We start from the raw sequence: 22,269 nt of genomic DNA, 5'->3' as shown, positions 1-22,269 counted from the left end.
CCAGCAGTGGTGATTTGCGTAGAAACACAATTATCAAGAGGAACTATCTATAACCGGGAGCAATTTCCATACAGCATTGCCTCCTGATCCCCGCCACATGCTTACAGAATAATCCATCGTGGTGTTTCGTATGGCGATGGCGCGGTCTCGGCGAACAGATCGTGAGTTGAGCGTGGATTATCACGGCAAACACGTTGTACCGTCAGTGTCGCAAGAACTTTCGTGCCGCGCGGAAGTTATTGGCCGGAAGAACTCAGAGATACCACACCGTGAACAGTTCGTTCGCGAAGTCACCGTGAAAATTGTAATTCAAGAAACGATCAGGTAGGTATGTATACTCAAACGTGTCCGTTTATGTGTCGCGTGAATATACCACGCTTGCGCGCTTGCACGAAGATTTCACTGGAAACGGTCATTCAACTTTTTATACAAAACATCCAGGATATTCGACTGAATACATTTTTTTTTCCTCTTAATATTTACACACACCTGACGATGAATCGATTGCCACGATTTTCATATAAAAATCATTACAGAAATCACTTATGATTTATCGCTGGTCGGGTACGAAAAAATCTGTTCCTTGATTGGAAATATGTAATAAATTCGTGAAACACTTGAGATCTACAATTTACACGAGATTCGGAATGTCGGGAGATGGCACTGATTTCAAAACACTGAGCGGATTCCGATGTGGCGTGATCGCCGGTAACGGGTTGTTGTAACATCGTTCCCCACCTTTCAATGGTTTCCCACTGATATCCTCTTATCTCAAATATTTCCCGTTTTAAGATGGAATTCTGGGCATAATGTGATCCGTTCGGTGCTGAACTCTAAAAACGAAAGAAAGTAAATACATATTTGGTCGACGTTTTATCGATGTATTCTTCGAAAAAAGGATACAGAGTGTTTATTGGCGTGTTCGGTTGCCTCGAATCGTATGTTCGCACCAGCATCGGGAATCGACCAATCGTGAGGCTCAACGTCAATGGAAAATCTCAATGATTCCACCTGCTAGATACTATGTAATTACGTTTAGTCTAGATCGCGTATGTCGCATAATATGGGAGATGGTCGCTGCCCGTCGATCATGAAACATGTTCACGGTCAACACGTGATCGTCCTTTAACCTTTTGCGTTCGGCTGCGATAACAATCTCGTTTTGAGGTTTAGTTTGGCGAGGCAAATTAGTCGTTGGAGTTTTAGCCAAGGACTCTTTTTTTCCTCCTGTCACTCGATTGTACTTCGCTCAATCTTCACGCGTTTCCTTGAATTCTTGCGTCGCCCAAAATCCGTTCCGATCGAACGATCGCGTGATTTTTTTATCTTGGTCCATCCGGACGCAAAATAAACAAAATAATTTATGGAGTGACAGTATTCGAAAGACAATATAAGTTACCAGTCAATGTCGATTGGCATTTTGCCGCACTGCGAAACGAATTTCGAAAAATACATTCATAGCTATGTCAAGATTAACGTTGCAATGGTGCACATATTTTCAGGACCTTTAAATGACAAGCGTGAGCATTAAGAACAGATGCTATTTAGATATGAATGTATCTTTCCTTTTTTACATATATTAAAAGCTATTAGCAGATCGTGTCATTATTGATCATTTATCTAAAATTATCATAAACGCGATCCGTTTATATATGTTATTTTGTATCAATGTATTCTTAATCTTCATCGGTTTAATCTTGTATTCAAGAAAAACTACATTAGTCTTGTTAATGACATATGTAATCATATTAATCTTAATTATTAGTTATGCTATAAGATTGAACTCTGATTTCAATCCAGTGATTATTAATACTTTTGTCCCTGTAATTTCTCAATAGAATTCCATGAATAAATTTGTTAACATATAAAAACATTGGTTTTCCCGTGATATTTTAATTATCCGTTTCGATTGTTTTTTTCATTGAGTATTGGGAACATGTTGATGCTCGTAGCTGGCCATCGTTCGATAATTTCATAAAGCAAATTATTCGAGCGCATAGATCCATTTTCTGTGTTCAAACGAATCGCCGACGTTTAACGGTACCCGGTACCTTCTTCAACGGAACACTGCGAAAAAACAATCACAATACCTAGAAGAAATGTTCACGACCATAGCGTTGTCAGCTCTTACACCTTCGTGAAATTTGGAATTTACGTATTTAGAAATTTCCCGTGGATTCGTATGATATCATCGTTATGATAATTCATTATGGAATAACTTTTTATTAGAAATCATATATTACTTCGAACGTTTCCTTATTCTTTTTTTTTTACTCATCACGATTCCATCGCCGTGTTAATTATTCAATATTTTGAAGTGTCCTGAAAGATTATTCATGAGTAATTTTAATAACTGTAAAGTTGAATATTATCCAGCAGCGGCTGCATTTATTAAAATTGTAGAAACATTTTTCACATTTTTTAAGTAGAATTACACCATGGTGAAATGAATTTTAATATTGGATAATGTATTGATGTTCTTGTTTTATAAAAGTATTTAACTTATTATATTTTGGACACTCTCAAATCATTCTTTAACATTAAATAGCGTTTACCGACCTGCTCGATGGCTGTTCTTTTTTTTTTTATATTTTTGAATGCCGTCATGTGCACCTGTATCTTCCTAACGTAGATCATTTCAGACGTCAGTGTATCGTTTATAATGTCCTGCTCAAATGACGCAGCTGACCGACGTAAATCGTCTGACCCAACATCCATTTTTTTCCGGGTTTCGTGTGTCTCGTCATCCTTCTCGGTTATGTCTTCGTTTTGTTTTTTTTTCTCTTCAGTTTTTAAAAGTATATATTAAAGTAGACATTTACATGTAATTACGTACTCCTCGAACACGTACTTCCTTACATAATACAACCGAGGTCACAATTATTAAATTTTCTGTACGTCTTCTAGCCGGCTTTTCTATGTTTACGTACACCAGATTACAATTCATTGTTATCATAACGGGTTTCATAGTCATATAACTCGTTCTAATCCATTATTACATTTAAAATACGATAAACAAGCGATTAAGTACTGCGTTAAATATTGTGTACCATTCTCTATAACTTCAACACGTTATGCGAACAACACACAGTTGTAATGTAAATGATAGTTTAAACATACCGTTTTAAAATTTTCGGTAACAAACTTTCTCAGCACGTTTTACGTGCAACAAAAATATGTAGTATCAACGAGTCCGGTACGTTCGAACTGATTCCGAATGTTTTTAATATTTTCGAGGTGTTTCTTTATTGAAACTGTTGATTGAATTGGTGACCGTATTATTCGCTGAAATGGCGCATTATGGTAGTCTTCAATTATTATGCAAATATTCCAAAACTGTGACGATTTTATTACTTATTATTGGCAATGTGAATATAATAACAAATGATTCATTGTTTCAATATTTAGGGTGTTTCGTGGAGTTACTATGGCGATAGTAATGAACCCTCGCGTACTATTTATGTAATACTTCCGTCCTGTTTGTTGTCATAAAGATGTTACGTAAATCTGCCAGACATCCTCTATTATGGAAAGACTATTGCCCATTTACACGAGTTTATCAAGTTTAATTTAAAACACAAGTACGAACAAACAGAAAAGATCTATTCTGTGCTTAAATCTACCGCCGAAAGGTGGTGTGATGTTCTATTATTGATCTTCGCGAGTCTGTCAGCTTCGCTTGTTTCACTTACAACGCACTACGATACTCCGAGATCCGTCAAGATGGTTATTCTACTTTTCAAAGGTACTTCCTACATTTAAATATGATTAACCTATCTATTATCCACGGGGCAAGTAATTTCAATTGAATTTGCGTGATATTTAAAAGCAAAGACACTTTCCAACACGTCAGTGCACATCTCAATGGGTGGGATACTCGAGACTATATTCCATGGGTCAACATAACATTAATAATTTATTGACAACGGTGCTTTACTACGTTCTTTTTTTAAAATTCGTTATAAAGGTTTGAAAATACCTTAATTCACCTGTCGATAATGCATTAATTTCGGCTGTTATTAATTGATAAAATCAACAAATTCTGTATTATAAACTCTACATCGTTTGTCAGTAAGTAATTAAAACGAAAGGGGAATTGAACATAATTCCCGTAGTCCGATATTCTTTCATTTTTCTGCTTTTTACAAATCTGTTCCAAATGTTTGGAAATCTACACCCACCTGTTACTAATTCTGCGGATAAACTTTACAAAATAATTGTTCCTGTCATTATTTTTCATATTTCAAAAATTTGTACATGAAATCATTGGTAGAATATATAGTGACGAAAGTATGTACCACAAACGAAATTATTTATCCAGATTGATCACACGATGTGCAGTTGTTTTTAAATAAATAAGCAGCCACGACCTTCGGGGCATAGAGTGTAGGTATTAGAACTATAAACGCGCATTACAATTGTAAAGAAGAAACGGATAATTTCGAAGGATTCTTTAAAGTTTCGTCAACACGATCTATAGTTTTTGATACAATCGAAAAATTTGATGATAATCAGTTTCTTATATAGGTCGATATGTAATCGAAATTGGCTAGTTTCACTGGATTTCGAACGGCAATTGCGCTCATTAAGAGTTAACGATGTCAACGACACGGAATAATAAACGTTCCCGGTGTTATTGTATCAATAGATCGGATTATTCTATAGGTAGCTAATACAGCAAATACATAGTCATTCATAAATTGAACGAATTCGCCGGTTGCAATTCATGATCAGACAACCCTGCATCGGCTGCAGTCAGGGTCAGCGCATACAAAGCCATCTTCTCTCCCGTATCCAGCATTCGCCACCAATTTATCGATAGTTTACGTAATATACGCGAACGTTTGTAAATGTTAATATCTATCAATTGCACTTTGGTCGCGCGTCGCCTGATGTGCCGAAGTGTAAAAAAAGGCCAACAAAGGAATAGAACATGAAACACGCGGTACATGTAATACAGTCACCGATAAAAGTATTCACCGGGGATATAAACAATGATTCTCGGGAGCAAACAGGTTCACAGAACGTAAATAGTGCTGATCAGAGCATCGAGAATCGTGGATCGGAGAACAAGGAGGTCTTGTGTGGTGATCGAAATAAGAAATCTGTGGATTTAAGAAGGGAGTATCATCGTACTCTTAGGTAGCAAATCGTTTCCTTTTCGATCTTCTCACATACTTAATAGTATCAAAATAGAATCGTCATAAAGGATACTTAATTGAAGTTTCTTTTTTTTTTTGTGTGTGTGTGTGTCGGTAGACTCGCGACCGCATTGAACATTTTCACGCTTCGATCGGACTTCCTTCAGACCCGATTTGAATTTTCCTCGTCGCCTGGGCACGAAACTGGAGCGTCACGCGTCCCTAGTGGTTGGAAAATATAAATTACAAATGCTGCTCACTGAACTTCAATCGTTTTTAACGCGAGAAACGTAATCTTTTGAACCGATATATCCCGTATATCTGAACTCTTTTTATATCCAGGTTCGTTCTAATCTAATCCGATGTGAAACCTTTTTTTTCTTCTATCCTGCTACTGCTTGCTGGAATGAAAGAGCACCAACGAAAATGGGCTCTGTTTAGGAGAAAATAAATATTTCTGGTGTCTCGTTGTGCGAGGATTCTGTTCGTTATAGTTTGGAAAGTGATGAAAAATTCGTGTATTTATAATCAAAACATAGTTATCTAAATTATCAAAAGTAAAATATTGTTCGTGTTTTAGTACACATAATCGAATAAATTAAAATATTTTTAAACGATTGTTTTTTTATTTGAATTATCTCACCTACATTGATCAACCGTACGCGAAACGTTTACACGTGTTCAATTGAAATTTATGAATTTATGTATATCTCAGCTACCTCGATAATTAACAATCATTTTCGATCGATTAACTGTTTGTTATTTATTATTTCAGATAACATGACTACGGTGCAGCCGGTACAATCGAATGGAGTGATAAAGGGTTTTGCTGCAAACGACAAGGTAACAGTAACATGAACTTACGAAAAACGAAGGAAACAAAAGTTGCATTAAGTAACCATTCGATTAATGTTTCTTTAGGAAAAGGATTTTTATTATGCGAAGTGCAACGAGACCGGTCTTGATGGTGTGTATTTGAATAATTTTCGGCTCAAAAAGCCGATTAACAACATTTCTGTCGGAATGTGTTTCTAATTTCTAATCTGTTACTGTTATAGGACCTGATCAAGTCTTGCCCGCGCACTCGGCAGTCACAACGCAACCGAATGGACGGGTGCAAATCAAAATAAATAAAGAAGGTATAGGTTCCACGCCGCCTATATCGGTGCCTGGATTATTAACAAAAACAGCTAACACTTATCCCGATCAGATCGCATTCGTAACGAGACCTGACGCTGACGGCGAGAGGAAGACGTACACTTTCAAGTACAGATTTTACAATTATATTTTTAAACGGATGTCTAATAGGACTCTATTTATTTCCTAAATTTCTATTTTCAGAGAATACGAGACTCAAGTGAGGATCGTTGCTAAGGCTTTCTTGAAACTGGGTTTAGAACGGCATCATAGTGTTTGTATTCTGGGATTCAACAGTCCGGAATGGCTTATTTCAGACCTTGCCGCTATATATGCAGGGTAGAGATGAATATACGTTTGAAGATTTACTTCGAGTTACTCTAAAACACACTATAAATTGTATATTCAATTACTCTATCATTTCAGAGGATTGGCCGCGGGAATATACACAACAAACACTCCAGAAGCATGTCAATACTGCGCTGAAAGCAGTCGAGCAAATATAATAGTGGTGGAAGATAAAAAACAGTTGGAGAAAATATTACAAATAAGGAAGAATCTTTCTCACTTGAAAGCAATTATCATGTATGACGGAGAATCGGAAGAAAAAGATGTTTTGAGTGTGAGTAACTTTTTATACAACATGCAATTTCTCGTTTACTTGTATTTTGTAATGATTCTTCCATTTTAGTGGAAAGATGTGTTAAAAATAGGGGAGAAGGAACCTGATGATAAATTGAATGCAGTTCTAAGGACAATCGGTGTGAATGAATGCTGTACTTTGGTTTATACGGTATGAAAACTCATGTCCAATTTTTAATAATTTTACGAGAACGTGTAATAAATAAGAATTGAAATAAATATATATATTTCTTCCTTGTAGTCAGGTACAGTTGGGCACCCAAAGGCTGTGATGTTAAGTCATGATAATCTTGTACATGACGCAAAAAATATTGTTCACAGTTATGAACTGGTGGCCACAGAAGAAGTTCTAGTTAGCTATTTACCATTATCTCATGTTGCAGCACAGGTAAACACAACAACTGCTTTTTACACACGCAAATTCAAATTGATTACATTAATTTACATAATATTTTTAACAAATTTCAGATAGTTGACATATATTGCTGTATGACTGTAGCAGCGACAGTATATTTTGCAGATAAAAACGCATTAAAGGGTAGTTTGATCGAAACTCTACTTGTAGCACGACCTACCGTTTTCATAGGCGTACCTAGAGTATGGGAAAAGATTTTTGAAAAGATGCAAACAATTGCACGTAATAATGGTCCGATAAAAAATTGGATTTCTTCTTGGGCAAAGGCACAGGGACTTTATTACTATATGAACAAAATAAACGGCAATGACTATAAGCATTGGGGCTACGTATTTGCTAAATGGTTAATATTTAACAAAGTGAAAACAGCACTTGGTTTAGATAGATGTAAAGTATGCATTACTGCTGCTGCACCCTTGAGTGAAGAAATTAAACAGTACTTTTTAAGCTTAGATATTCTTATATTAGAAGCATATGGAATGTCTGAAAGCAGTGGTGCACACACTTTAGGTACAAACACACATTATAGGTAAATATTATTTGCATAGATAAATTATTACATTTGCATTGTATACAAGTTGAAGAGTAATGTGCAATACCGTTATATGTGTTTAGACTAGGTTCTGTTGGACGGGGATTACCTTCATTTTCTACGAAAGTAGATAATCCAGATGCTTCTAATGAAGGAGAAATGTGTATGGGTGGTAGACATATATTTATGGGATACTTAAATGACCCTGAAAAAACTGCAGAAGCTATAGATCCAGATGGATGGTTGCGTACTGGTGACGCGGGCAAGGTGGACTCAGATGGATATTTGTTTATCACAGGTAAGCGTTTTGAATAATACAAATATACACTATTTTGATTCAATGATGACATTTTCAAGATAATTCTTGTAATTCTTAGGGAGACTTAAAGAATTGATTATCACTGCTGGTGGAGAGAATGTACCGCCAGTCCATATAGAACAATTAGTATTAGCTGAATTACCCGTATTAAGCAATGCTCTCTTAATTGGAGACAAAAGAAAGTACCTCACTATATTGGTAACTCTAAAGGTAAGAACATAATATTGAGATTATTATAAATTACACGAATGTTATTTTAATGGTTTTGTTATGGACGTGCTTTCAGACTGAGATGAACAATAAAACAGGTGCACCAGAAGATACGTTTACTCCAGAAGCTTCGCAATGGTTGCAATCTATTGGAAGCAAGGCAACAACAGTTTCAGAAGTCATAAGAACGCATGACCCACTTGTAAGTTGATTACCGTCGTTAACTACGATAGTCTGTTTTATTCACAATACGTTGTCTGTAATATACGATAATACATATGAATTCTACTCGTTTTAGGTATATGATGAAATTGATAAGGCAATTAAAAGAGCAAACGCAAAAGTTGTAAGTAATGCACAGAAAGTTCAGAAATTCAAACTTCTGCCACATGATTTCTCAGTACCAACCGGGGAATTAGGCCCAACACTTAAAGTAAAGCGGAATGTTGTCCACAAAATGTATGAAGACCTGATAGAAGATATGTACAAGTAAATATGTTACATCAAACTGTGCAAAATGTATCCTAAAAAAAGTTCCAATACTATCAAAAAGTACATATTGAAGCAACTGCCAATCAGCCTATATAAAACGCTTTAATATTTAAAATAATTGTGATATTATACAAGTAAAAAAAAACAAGTAATGTAAAGGCAGTTTATTTTACACATTTTTCAAACATTCAATTTTGAAAGTACAATTTAAATTTCTTCTTTGGATCAAATAGCAATGTCCTAATTAGTAACTACTTGAACAAGAGTAAATTAATCTTGAGCTTGAATAATTGTATATTTTATAAGGAGCTTTATTGTTATATTAAGCTGTGAAGTATGTATAAATTATTTTTTAAAAATTGGCACACAATATGCAGAAAATTTAAAATACATACTAAATATAAATTCTAATTTAAAAACAAACGGTTTATACATTTTTTGGTATAATAAAATTATACAATTCGTTGGAACAAAGTACTTTGTCACTAATGCGTTAATTATTCTGACAATAAAAAAAATTCTTATTATGTTTAGTTAATATATTCGAATATGGTATTAGGAAAAGTAAAGATTTATGAATTTTTGCAATATGATATCTAAGTGCCTCTGTGTGTATGAGTACAAATAATATATACATATATATATATATATATACACATATATTATTATTTAATAGAATTAATGTATACTATGTACTACTAAACTATTAGCACTTACACTTTTATAAAAAATATATATTTAACACGTCAATGGGAAATGTTACTTAAGTCATACATAAGTCAAGTAATTTATGTTTAGTAATATAAATAATTATAGCTGCTCATGTTTTCTGTTCGACTGAATATATTTTGTTGGGATACAAATGAACTACTTAGTATGAAGTATATATACTATATATATAGATATTATTCATGAAATAAAGCAATTGAAACTTGTATTGAAAACTGTAGACTAAAAATATGGTGCACATACTTTTTTCTGTTATTATTGTATGCAAGTACTTATGTTATGAGAAACATATTATTTGAACAATATGTATAACAAAAACCTTAAAATTATAGGTGATGTTACAATAAAAATGATACAAGCAAACACATTTTATTGTAATCATTTTATTCGTAAGTGCACTTATTTTAAAATATATTAGCCTTTCTTTCAAGTACAGGTAAATATATCATTAAATACTCAGTTTATTATTCATACAACAAAATAAATTTATTAGGATTTCTAGATATTTCAACACACGGATGTATAATAAAGTGGGAGTTCACTGCAGAAGTATTTCCTTTCTTTCTCATTATCATGTGGTGGATAAGTAATTGAACAAATATTCAGTTTAAATAGCAATATATTACTAATATAGTTTACAATAACCAAACTGCTATATTTAAGATTGTTTTATGCTACATACAGATTCTTATGACAACCTGACATCTTATAAGAAAATAGTCTTGCTAAGCACATCACAGCAACTTTGGAAATGCAGATCTGTAAAATGTCTTATCCTGAATCTCAATTGCATATACAAGTGGTTACATTTACATTATAATTCCCTGTCACCAATCATATTTTTCCTTGTATTACCTAAACATCTAGCTTCATTACTTATTTGTACAACAAATTTTGAAATCCTACTTTCCCTTCATACACTTTTGAGTCTAAGATTCAAATTTATTGCTGTCCATAAAAATAACTCAAATAACTAAATGATGTGCGAGTGTTATTTGTATATTAACACTCCTGTGTTTACCGATAGATCAGAACTATAATGTTTAATGTGTAATAAAAAAGTTATAAATCATAATTTGTTCTACTTCTTTCGAGTGCCTAAAAAATCTTTAAAACAACTCTAAAAAAAACTCTTATGGCACATAATATTAAAGATTCTATACATTACTGTGAACATAAATTTTTTATACTCAAGATCTGATCATTGGACAAGCATCTACGAAATATTAAAAAAAAATTAAACTTTTAAAATAATATCATCTATAAAGTATAAAGACATTGGATTGTTTAAAATTCGGATTGCATACAATCGCACTGTATCACTGGAGTTGCAATACTTTGAATATCTTACAAAATAAGCTTATGAAGTACTCGAGGTATTAAATTTTTGTTGAATAATAGATGTTTTTCGTTGTGGTACAGTTTCAGGTGTAGGTATAGCATCACCTGTTGGCAAAACACCAGCTGGCTTTGGTTTAGCTGTATATTTTTGTTTTGCCATTTGATAATCCCCAGAATCAAAATATTTTTGCTGAAAGTGTTTTTCATGTTTCTTAGAAACTTTTGATTATCCAAACTAATTTTACTTAGTCATTAGAATAATATTATTATTGCTAAGCATTCTAATCTATGAATGCATCTATGTAATAAACTGAAAATTAAATATGTAAAATTTATATCATACCCCTTTGGCTAGCCTCTTCTGCAGAAATGCTGAATGTCCACTGATTGGACGACCAGTAGTTGGAAACTTTGCTCTTAATTTTGCTTCTTCTAACTTTTCAATATCATTCGAAGTCAACTGAAACAAAGATATATTCTTATTTTTGTATACAAATTACATATTCAAAGACATTTTCATGCAATAACAAAAGCTTATTGTCCATACACATTCAAATATGTATTATTAACACTGCTTCATACAGTAAAAACATATACCGCGTACATATTCGTTTTTTTAATTATACTTATCAGTTTACAAATTATTTTATACTTAAATGTTCCTTTCATTCGATGAAATGTTTGAAATTAAATTAAAATAACGAATATGATATCCTTTTGTTATTAAAACAAATAAATGAATAACTGTTTATAGTGAACCTTACTTCAACTGTTTGAGACAGTTCGTTTCCTTGATCGTCGCTCATTGTTACTGTTTCTAACCACTTTTTACGGTGATCGTTTTTAGGCTTCCTTAGTCACCTTTCAAATACGCGTTTCCACACTAACGAATTAAGTACGCAGTGCGGTGACACTGATGTACTCTGCTTCAGCTTGATTTCTAGGCGAACAACTACGTAAAAACCACAGTTTTCCAAGCCTCGTCGTTACCGAAAACAAATAACTGTCAATGAAAGCGTACACGGTACACGAGAGACAGCACAATTGAGCACAATGATTCGCACGAGGTCATGGGTTTCCAGGCGGCCGTTACCGGAATTTGTTCTAGGTGCGGATTTGCATGACAGACTGAGTCGATAAAAATCGTAGTTTAAATAACGATTCGCGAACACACGTTGCTTGTCACCTTACATAAGCTATCTCTCATCAAATCTGCTAATAGTAAAGTGCACATATGCATTCTCAGTCGACCGAAATAGTTAAAGAAAATTTGCATCAGACACGATCGCTCTTCTTCGACGTGGAAATGAGTCTTAAACATTTGAAATTTGAATAGAATTTCACGGATTTTTCTTATATTGAATCTTCTCTTGTGTTTAGAGAATAAATATTAACTTTAAACGAATTCAATTGATTGCATTGAATTCGAATCAATATCCCACTTAGCCAGAGTCATGCTGCAGATGTCCGTAAAACATCTGAAGAAAGTCATTGTTACAGATATTTGAAAATAGTTACCAGAGAGATATCATTCAGATAACTGTATTTTGGAGGTAGTCTTTACAATAATTTTTTGAGAGATATCGAATAGTTGTGTGGAATATAATATCACTAAGATAACGTCAGTATAATCTTACGTATTATATTTCTGTTCCTTAATAGAGATATTTGGTTTTCGTAAGGTGCGGATCGTCGAGAATTTATGTATTTAGGAACTCCCCTGAAAGCGCGCAAGTTGTAACGGTTTTCTAATTGAATGACTGTCCAGTGGTGTTCACCAGTGTTTACGGTGTTTACCGTGTTTACCTGTGTTTACCCTCAGTATGGAGTGTAATAGTGAGGTAAGTTTTGTGCATACTATTACATTTTCTGGACAACAAAGGATGTTATTTAATTTTGTAGTCGAGAGAATTACAATTTCGAATAATTATAAACAAAATTAAAATGACAGGTAGGATCATCCTTGCACAATGATTCTGTCTCCAGTACAGCTTCAAGTACGAGATATCGTGAGGATAGTATTTTTCCAGAGGAACATTCGTTGCTCCAGTTTGTACAAATGGGAATTTCTGAAACAACCGAAGAGAATGTTACATTTACAAAAGAAATTTTATCATTGTTATCCAAGTTAAATCTGGAGCCACAATCCTTACCCAGTGACATCAAAGAAGGATTGCAAAAAGTAGCTTTAATCTTAAGGTTTGAAAAATTGTCCGATCTCGACGATTGTGCACTGAGGATAGTGTGTGAAGAAAAGAAAATACAAGAAAAGAACAAACAACGACAAGAAAAGTGGATGGCATCAAAGTACGATAGTCTATTTAGGACTCATGCCAAATTGTCAAAGATGGTCAACCAAATGCAACAGAATGTAAATTCTCTTGAAAGATCTGTGGAAGATAGTCAGAAGGAACAAGAGGATAATTATTGCAATCAAGTTTTATGGTCTACAAAGTTGAAAGAATATAAGCAAACTGTGGAGAAGCTAGAAGCTGAGCTAACAACCATGCAAATTGATGATCTTTATCCACAAAAAATCTTAAATAAATATGATAGGTACATAGAACTACGGGGTGAACTAGCTGAAGTTAATCAATGCCTTAGCCAATACGGAGATTTACCACCAAACTTACTACAAGCTAAAGCATTACTTGAAGTTAAGCAGAAGGAATATGAAACTCTAGAAAAGACATTCTTAGAGAAGACAAGTTATTCTTAACAATGTATAATATTTTCAGTATGCCTCTTCTGTAAATTTATTTGTTCAATAATAAATAATGTTATATTTATATCTTTTATACAAGCAACGTTATTTAAAAACCATATTTTGATTGTGTTTGTTTTCTGGTCATCCTGTTTTGTGCCCACTGATTCTTCAACTCCATTTCCATTGCCTTTGCTTGTTGTGCTAAGTATGTGATCTGGTGTTTCTTTTTAGATTGTGAATTTACTCCACCCATCATAGAAACTGGTCTTTGTACAGGTTCTTCTGTCAGTGCTTTCACTAACCACTCTCGTTCATCTGGTTTAATATCTTCACCATTTATTTCAATGATATTTGTTTCGTCAATTTCTTTAGTCTTTCGCTTTACACCTCTCCTTCCACAAAGATATTCAATAGCTTTATCATCAAAGGCCACATTGCCCTCTGTATCAACATTATACTCCTGTTCAGGTACTGGCAATTTTGGACCTACCTCTGCTTTATTTTTAAGTAATATCTCTTCTTTTGGCAAGTTCATGACATTACTCACTAATGTTTTCTGAGCAATATTAGTACTGATTTCTTCTATAGTTTTAGTAGAACCATCAGGTGAACAGTTGTCAGTACAACTATCATTGTTCAAATCATGTTTAACAGATGAATTGAATGTACTTGATGATTCTTTCAAGCATAATTCATTCATTAAAGATTCAGATACAATGGGAGTGTCAGTAGCTGTTAGAGCAAAGAAATCTGTAGTTGAAGTAGTACCGTCATCTTCATCTTCAGAGTTTGAACTATAAGCTATCTCTATACAACTTTTAGTTTTGGCAGGTTTTGTTACTTTGTTTGTAATTGAATTTTTTACAGCAATGTCTCTAGTTATTTGAACTTTTGTTTGGCTGGTTTTTGCAACAGTTTTATTCACAACACTAGGGATTAAACTATTAGTATTTTTAAGTTCAACTCCCTTTGGTGGTGGTAAAAGTGCAAAGAGTTTAGTACCCTTCTGAAATCATAGATAAATATTATTTTATTTTAGAGAATGCTAATGTTTATATGTATATTTACTTATACTTACACTAGAAGGCCTAATCTTATTGATCCTCGTTTCATTTTCCTCTTCAATATCTTTGAACTATAATAAGTTCAATATAATAATTTAATGAATGTAAGTGCATTTAATTAAAAGTATTTTAAGAAAAAGAAAATTAATGTACATACATCAGATAAACAGGGAACTGTTATTTTAACTGGTGCACGATCCTTTTTGATAGGCTTCTCAGGTTTGAATTCGACCTCTCTATTTGGAGGAATATCATCATTTTCGATGATTTCTTCTGGTTCGGTAATTGCGCATTTTGGTTTGGGCAATTTATCAAAATGTATTTTTTCACCCGTGTCTGTATCATTTTCGTTAACCTTTTTTGCGAACGTGTTATGTTTCGGCGCAGGTAAACACATTTTGTCATTTGTTTGTTTAATTACGGTTGTCTCTGAAGTTTTGTTAATGTTCTCTGCGTCAGAACTGATTCCTTCATCGTCCGAACTTTCATCGCTGCTGCCGTATGCAACAAGACTCATTTTTGAAAATGAAAATACTTATCATTTATATGAAACCACTGTCTTTGTGTAATATGCGCGTCGAAGTCATAACCTTAATGTAAGAAAGTTGACAATTGCTTCAGATACTCAAGGTTTTGGAGAAAATGACAGAGGTCTCTGAACGAAATTGTTTTATCACAATATGGTACATATTTCTTCTCACCTATCAGTATGTATTTCTCGAGATGGTGAGCAGATGGCAATAACGTCACAATTTGAGTTCATTCGATTGTGCGTTTAGAATAAAATCTATGAATTTGTAAATATAAAGAATCTTAATGAAATTCATATGTGTTATTCGGAAACATATTAGTATTAATACATTGTAACAATTAGTTTCAGAATTTGTTATTTCTTTTCTCAATAATTATTTTACTATTGTACATATCGAAATATATATTTATGTACATATGTACTTCTCTGAATTTACAAAAAATAATTTCACTACTGTTTGCATATATACTTATAAACTATTAATATTACAGCCGTAGTAGCTTCATGAAAAACATATAGCGTGACATGCGTTTAATTATTAATTACTATATGAACTATAAAGAACAATTATGAATGTATAAAAGACTAATTTAAGTCAAACAAACAAAAATTCATGAACTGCTATCTAGTGTCCATATTATGTAATTCAAATAAACATAATTAACATGGAGTAATGGTATATTAAATACCACGCTCTTTGATATAATACAAATAATAATTTTTGGGATGGCGACAGACCGATAGAAGGCGATAGAATATTTTTTCTCATAAGGAATAGCTTTTGAAACTCGCTTTATTATTTAAAACAGCATAAGTTGATTTCTCCGTTGAGAAACCGATTGCGAAGAAATACTAACCGATAAAATTATTGTAGCAAACCATATTATGCCTGCTTCAGGTATCGACGATAACGGAGTGCAATCTTTTGTCTCGTATCGAGCTACTTACCGCGATTAATTCCCAAATATAATCAGAACTGAGAGGTTTCGTCTACATTTCTCTGTAAACAAAAAGCGACCGAGGGGGTGGCGTAATGAGAAGAAAAAATTCCGATTCGGTAGTTTCCGAAGCGGCATAACTCCGCGTATATATGCGGACGTCCGTCGACGAGGAGGGATCACCCCCGACCCTGATTCGCTCGTCTGAAAACCTTGCTCTTTTACGCAATTTTAGCGTTTATTAAAGTTTGCTCGCAAATGAAACGAAGCCCATATAACCTACCTAATTTAGCGAGTAGCATTTTCGAGTGGGGGCCACTCCAGGAGAGGAAGAGAGGCCGGGTTCTATTGACAGCGGTTATTGCCTAACTGCGTGCCTCCACCTAATATGCCCGCTCCGAGTATTCGCATGCAGGGCCGCTCGAACGAAAACTGCGAAACACGCCTGTGAATCTTTAATTCCGTCGGTGGTAATCCGGCATCCCTCTCTTCTGGCTGGTGCCCACCCCCCCGACCTATCCGGGCTTGATTTTTTCCCCGGCTTCGCGGCGAGCGTATCGTATGGGAATTCTTTATCGTCGTTTGCAAACGACGCTTCCGACCGCCGCCTCCGTGCTGACTTTCCGTTTAATCGATCGTTGATATCGACATTATTACTTCTCAACGTTTTATCGTTATTTTGTATAAAATTGTTTCTTATAGAAATCCTTCCTAAACGATCGTACGATCGTTTCTTTACGGGGATGGAGGTCAACAGAAACGAACCGGTTTGTGATTGGGATTTTTATCGACCGTTTTAATAATAAATAAAGAAAAATGCATCGACGGTTATTGAACCAAGTATGTATTTGTGTAACATCGATATTGTAGTGTGAAAAGATTTGACAACTTCGATTGTTAATTCTAGATACGTTCTACGAATTATGGAACAAGTGTGGAATTGTATTCTTTTTTTTTGGAATGATAATTAATCTTTTATCGAGTATTATTGTGATGTTACATTGTCATGAGACATAATGACTATTGAGAATATATCTGATTATGTCGGTAGTTGGTAGATTCTTACGTAGTTCGACGATATTCACTGGCGTCGAATTCACGGATATTTCGAAAAATGAAACTTTGTCTGGCTAGCGCGCGCACGGCCGCGAACGGATACGAGCAAATGACGGCCCTGCCTGCATTTGAAACTCTGTTAACTCTCCGAATATTAGCTCGTCGAGCGAGATTAACCCCATTGTATCCCGTTGAAAATGATGACATCACCATTAAACTCCCGTCGGCTTGCGGAAATTGATTAAACTATCAAATTAGCTCTACTAATATCAACACATCAACACCGAACGCCGGGCTCACGGGTTCGGTGGTTCAAACCCGCCCCTCCCGATGACATGAATTTACATGTCCAAACGATCGTTCGACGTGCATTCATCGGTCTGATTATATTTCTTCCTAAGAGGTCCGTAATCACGAATCTGCTATATGCACGCTCGAATACAGATGGAGACTAACACCTATAACATAACAGAGTTACCACATGCATCGTCGATGTATGTATACGATCTTACGGTTTACAGGAGCATATAGGGAAAAACAAATATTGGATAGTAAAGAACGTATCTTACAGGTTTTTTTTTTTCTAAATAATCAAGGTTCTTAGGTGGCAGCATTCGTTACGATTCTTTTAAATAAACGAACGGTAGTTGCGCATAAGGAAACTTTCCAATTTATTATTTCTCGTTCGAACGTGCCCTACCACAGCCAACTGTTTGGGAAGTTCCATCAGACAATGAGCGATGCAGAATAATTCACTAATCCACTTAACGCATTTCTCTAACCACATAATCCAACCGCAAAGGCGCAACTGCTTAACACAACCATATTTAAGGGCAAGACAACGGGGTTACCTTTCCAGGAACAGTACGACGCTTTCGTTCGGAACATTGTTCGAAATCCGATTATACAGGCTGTTCCGTGATATGTGGTAAGTATAGCGAAAATCGGTTCCCGGCCAAAGACGGGGTAGTATGCGTAAGTACGTAGCTGACACGTAATTCATCTTCGAGCCTACCTGTATCTTGAAATGTTTAACAATACATCATTTAGTTCTACACCGAATCGTTCGCTTCTTAATTCCCCCCCCCCCCCCTCGATGTGTCGAGGCGTCCCCCTTTGCATCCCAGCATCTAGGAACTACGGAGCGTTAGATGTATTGTCAAGGGAAGTGTGAACAATTTCGCGCATTGTCAAGACTATAATATGGATGGCTGGCAGGATAATTATTGGGAGGCCGTTTGAATCTAACTGTTTCCTTCATTAGCAGTCTCAGTTCGTCTGTACTGTCTCTCCATCGCTCCCCCTCCTCCCCCACCTCTCCATCCGTCCCCCCCTACCCCTCTTTCTCTCTATCTGAATTTTGTGCAGAATTACCCGCCATTATCATAATTGCGCTATTACCGATAATATCTGCGACTCAGCTTCGAAACTGTACCTCGATGCTCTTAATCCATTTTCTATTTGGACAGCGGGCTTTCGCGTGGACGAGAAGTCGCAAATTCCGTTGCGTAATTTCCGGCCCATTGAGCGTCTCTCTTAGGTATGGAATTATGTGTTTCGCGGACTCCGACACGGATTGCGCGCCTGGCCGTACTAACGGCGCGCGCGACGCCGAAAACCGGCGCCGCGACGTCCATCGTCGGGTCGTGTATTACCGATTAAAATGAAACAAAAAAAGAACATCGCGAGACTGGATCAATCGGTTTTTTCCCGATGATATTCACCTGTGCTTTTATGCCTTTGGTGTCTATCAGAAGTTTCTAAAATCGTTTATAGAGTCTTCAGAAGGTGGCGAGAAACCGAGGTTGTAGATCGGATCTTCGACGTATCGATCCCCTGCGTCCCGTTGCGGCAATTAGCAGGGACCAGCAGGTGGTAACCTGAACGTGACAGTTTTTAGTAAGGGCGGAAGCAATGGAGGGTCACCTCAACGCCGCAAATAAATCCCAACTCTATTATCGTTAGCAACGAGGTCATGCACAATGTTGCAGTTTTGTTCTAACATTCCTAATTTATCCCGAAAAACATCGTAAGAATCGATTGAATATGCTAAGATCGATGTATCGATAGTGGTGGATCCAGAGGGGGGTGATAGGGGCGATCACCCTTCCCCAAGAGCTGAGTTGGACAGTAATTGATTGTTTTGTGATTATTTCTGTAATTGATTATTGAAAGTAATCATGGTCATTACAATCATTAATCGTTATTGATATAAATCGGTAATCATAAATAATTAATTATTCAATGAATGGTTAATTTATATTTCATTAGAATTGGTAATAAATATATGTATGTACATACAATACGACATTGCCATCGTCAGCTCCCGTCGAGAAATTATTTTCTTAAGCAACAATGATAAAGGTACCGAAGGCATATAAACTGTTAGATAGAATGAAAAATTATACTTCTCTATCAAGATCATAGTTTTAATAACTTCCTACTGTCTAAATAAATTTGTTCATTTCATTATTTAATAAATATGTATTTTCCAAAATATATTCCCAGTATCATTATTACCATTAAAGTACCGATTCCACCGCAATCAAAAGTGTAATCACTTCGTGATTAATGATTACAATAGCTTCGAGTACTCCTGTTATTCATTAATCCATTATTACTTACCTAATTTCAGGTACTCATAATATTGAAATATTAATTACGTTTCGTTCAAATATAAAAGAAAGTTCAAAAATGTATTTATGCACTTTAAACACATTCGATCAAGAAAGACTCCTGGATCCGCCACTGTGTTTCGATCAATGGCGATCGATATTTGTTAAATGTGCGATGTTTTATCCTACTCCTATAATCCTGTTGGGGCCGTTCGAATATTCTCGACCTTTCCCCCACCCTCTCTCGCAAGCAGAGAAAAGCGAAACAAATTGAAACGGAGGGAAATTAATACCTACCCGATGTCGTGATTGCAACTTATCTCGTTAAATCCCGGTCTTCGGCAGGACGACGAAAGTAACCGGTAGAAGCGAAGCGGCCGATAGTTAGGAGGGTAACGGACGAGGAGCACAGGGGGGTAGGTAGGTGAGGGTGGGGGGGGATGTGGCATAATTACGAATATTAATTGCGTTTCCAACGAGCTGCTGGAACCGGGGGCTGCTGAGTGCAGATGTCAACCTATTATCATCCCTTACCTTACAATGGGTGAGATCTCGCTTTCTCTGTGTCGCTTTATCCCCCCACTATCTCCTTCTCTCTCTCCCTTGATGCTTCATCGCTTCCCTCCCACTCCCCGTCACCACCTCGTCCTCTTTGTCCCCGAGCTGACGGTATCAACCCCCCCCCCTCGCTTTATTGCAAAGTTAACAATGTTACTCGTTCTTGAATAGCTGCGGAGTATCATTATCAACGTGTCATCAGCAGGACGAGGATCGTCCGCTTTTATAAAGTAAGACAGCCACGAGGGCGCAGGAAGGAAGCTCGGTAGACGTGCGGCGGGGGTTAATGTGCACCGGCAGGTGTTTCGTTTACTTTCGTATCGAGTAGAGTCGTCTCCGGTTGAACGTCTTTGAGACGGGTAAAAGTCCTATCTGTAGGGTATACACGAATACTTTAAACTTTAAACTATTCCTGGAACGCTTTGATTCTTGTTGCTTACCATCGCGTCCTTACATAATATCTCGAGGGCCATCTCTGTAATTAAGAGCGAACCGACATTCTCGGATCGCTAACAGATGGAATACAATACGGGGAGGTTTCAGTCGACGCGCGGAAAACTCTAATTACCCCGTTCTCGATATTAATGAAAGCAACCATCCTTCGACGATCGTCGACTGAATACATTTAGGTTTCCCAATTCCGATGCCACATTTAACTTCCCGTAATTCTTCCGCTAAGTCAACGGGAAATAATGAAATTTCCTGTACTGACATCGCGGATCTTGTATCGGCGAGATGCACCACGGTAAATTAATCGTCGGAAACTAATTATTTAAGCAATTATATACACCGCTGATATACACATATATAACATCAACGCCGTATCAACGATACCACGGGTATATCGTCTGGTTAAACGAGATGTAATTACATTCTTAGCGATTGGCCGCGCGCAGGAGCGTATCCTTGGGTAAGGACAATGGAATAAAATAGTAGCAGAGGACTTAATTTGCCGTGAGTGCCGACTATACATCTTTCCGATCGACGCCGAAGTAAAAAAAGAAAAAGGAAAGGGAGGTTGCCAACTGAGGATTGGGGGACGCGAACGGTCGGGCGAGGAGGACGAAGAAGGAGGCAGAAGAAGAGAGCCGTTTAATAAAAGTATGAATATCGTCAATAACTCCTCGCTCGTTCCAGAATAATTTCCACTCTATCGGAAAATAATTATACCTTATCGCGGCTCCCTTTTTTCTCCGCCCTCTACGTTCCTTTTTTTTTTCACCACCACCACCACCACCATCCCATTTCCCCAGCCTACCACGTCGACGACGTCTCAAATCGCTCAATTATATTTCCTCCTCATTCCTTCGGCTCATTGTCTCCTGAATCCTGCCACCGACCAATCCACCGCCCACCGAAGAAAATCCTTTCGGCGACGATCATTTCCTCGTCTTCGTTCCGGCGGTCCTCGTTTCAGCTCGTCGATTTTCAGCCTTGGGAGGCCCCCATCCGCTGTCTTCTATCCGGTACCGACGCCACTCGACGGTTAATCGGCGTCTCGTTACTCCGTTTGTATCAATGTTCGGTTAATTCGATCATTCTCTTCTCGGCTCCACTCGCCTACACCCCTGCCACAATGAGGGTATCGGGTGCTCGGCAAACGAGTCCGTCTATTTCACGTGTATACCCAACATTGATCTCTATATACTAACTCAATGTGGTATCCCGTGTTAAATTCGTATACCGAATTGAAAACCCCGAGCTCCTTTTCTATAGAGGCAGTTTCTCACTTTTCAGCGGTAAATTTGAATTAATAATAAAGATTATTATTTGAAATGAAAGAAGCAATAAAATACAAACGTTCATGAAACAAAAGGAACGGTATGGAAAAGAAGAAAATG

The 22,269-nt window shown here is 36.2% G+C and overlaps 4 protein-coding genes across 6 annotated transcripts; 2 read left to right on the top strand and 2 right to left on the bottom strand.

The window, feature by feature from the left end:
* The first annotated feature begins 42 nt into the window (after positions 1 to 42).
* Positions 43 to 9,043, top strand: LOC107187304 (very long-chain-fatty-acid--CoA ligase bubblegum). 3 transcript variants are annotated; one of them, XM_015575381.1, is made up of 13 exons: positions 43 to 324; positions 5,917 to 5,984; positions 6,063 to 6,108; positions 6,200 to 6,407; positions 6,483 to 6,617; positions 6,705 to 6,900; positions 6,970 to 7,071; positions 7,162 to 7,308; positions 7,389 to 7,864; positions 7,951 to 8,165; positions 8,245 to 8,396; positions 8,473 to 8,598; positions 8,695 to 9,043. In XM_015575381.1, the coding sequence occupies exons 2-13, from the start codon at positions 5,922 to 5,924 to the stop codon at positions 8,887 to 8,889; spliced, it is 2,061 nt and encodes a 686-aa protein (XP_015430867.1). In that variant the 5' UTR covers positions 43 to 324; positions 5,917 to 5,921; the 3' UTR covers positions 8,890 to 9,043. The 3 variants fall into 3 exon arrangements, with proteins under 3 accessions (XP_015430867.1, XP_015430873.1, XP_015430862.1); XM_015575387.1 differs by having other exon boundaries at positions 43 to 328; XM_015575376.1 differs by lacking the exon at positions 43 to 324 and adding an exon at positions 3,592 to 3,745.
* A 1,861-nt stretch (positions 9,044 to 10,904) lies between these two features.
* LOC107186950 (alpha-endosulfine) lies at positions 10,905 to 11,983 on the bottom strand. The gene is made up of 3 exons (XM_015574926.1): positions 11,723 to 11,983; positions 11,302 to 11,418; positions 10,905 to 11,148 (listed from the first exon to the last, which is right to left on the bottom strand). Exons 1-3 carry the CDS (start codon positions 11,762 to 11,764, stop codon positions 10,978 to 10,980), a joined length of 330 nt encoding a protein of 109 aa, XP_015430412.1. The 5' UTR covers positions 11,765 to 11,983; the 3' UTR covers positions 10,905 to 10,977.
* Positions 11,984 to 12,739: 756 nt separating this feature from the next.
* LOC107186745 lies at positions 12,740 to 13,714 on the top strand. The gene is made up of 2 exons (XM_015574684.1): positions 12,740 to 12,799; positions 12,910 to 13,714. Exons 1-2 carry the CDS (start codon positions 12,782 to 12,784, stop codon positions 13,675 to 13,677), a joined length of 786 nt encoding a protein of 261 aa, XP_015430170.1. The 5' UTR covers positions 12,740 to 12,781; the 3' UTR covers positions 13,678 to 13,714.
* On the bottom strand, positions 13,692 to 15,333 carry LOC107186734 (proline-rich protein PRCC). Its single transcript, XM_015574673.1, has 3 exons — positions 14,887 to 15,333; positions 14,744 to 14,800; positions 13,692 to 14,671 (listed from the first exon to the last, which is right to left on the bottom strand). The coding sequence occupies exons 1-3, from the start codon at positions 15,244 to 15,246 to the stop codon at positions 13,772 to 13,774; spliced, it is 1,317 nt and encodes a 438-aa protein (XP_015430159.1). The 5' UTR covers positions 15,247 to 15,333; the 3' UTR covers positions 13,692 to 13,771.
* Between the last annotated feature and the right edge of the window lie 6,936 nt (positions 15,334 to 22,269).

The sequence above is a fragment of the Dufourea novaeangliae genome, unplaced genomic scaffold, assembly GCF_001272555.1.
Source record: "Dufourea novaeangliae isolate 0120121106 unplaced genomic scaffold, ASM127255v1 scaffold14, whole genome shotgun sequence".
NCBI lineage: Eukaryota > Metazoa > Arthropoda > Insecta > Hymenoptera > Halictidae > Dufourea > Dufourea novaeangliae.
Note: the sequence above shows the minus strand (reverse complement) of the source record. Positions and strands in the feature narration are given on the sequence as shown.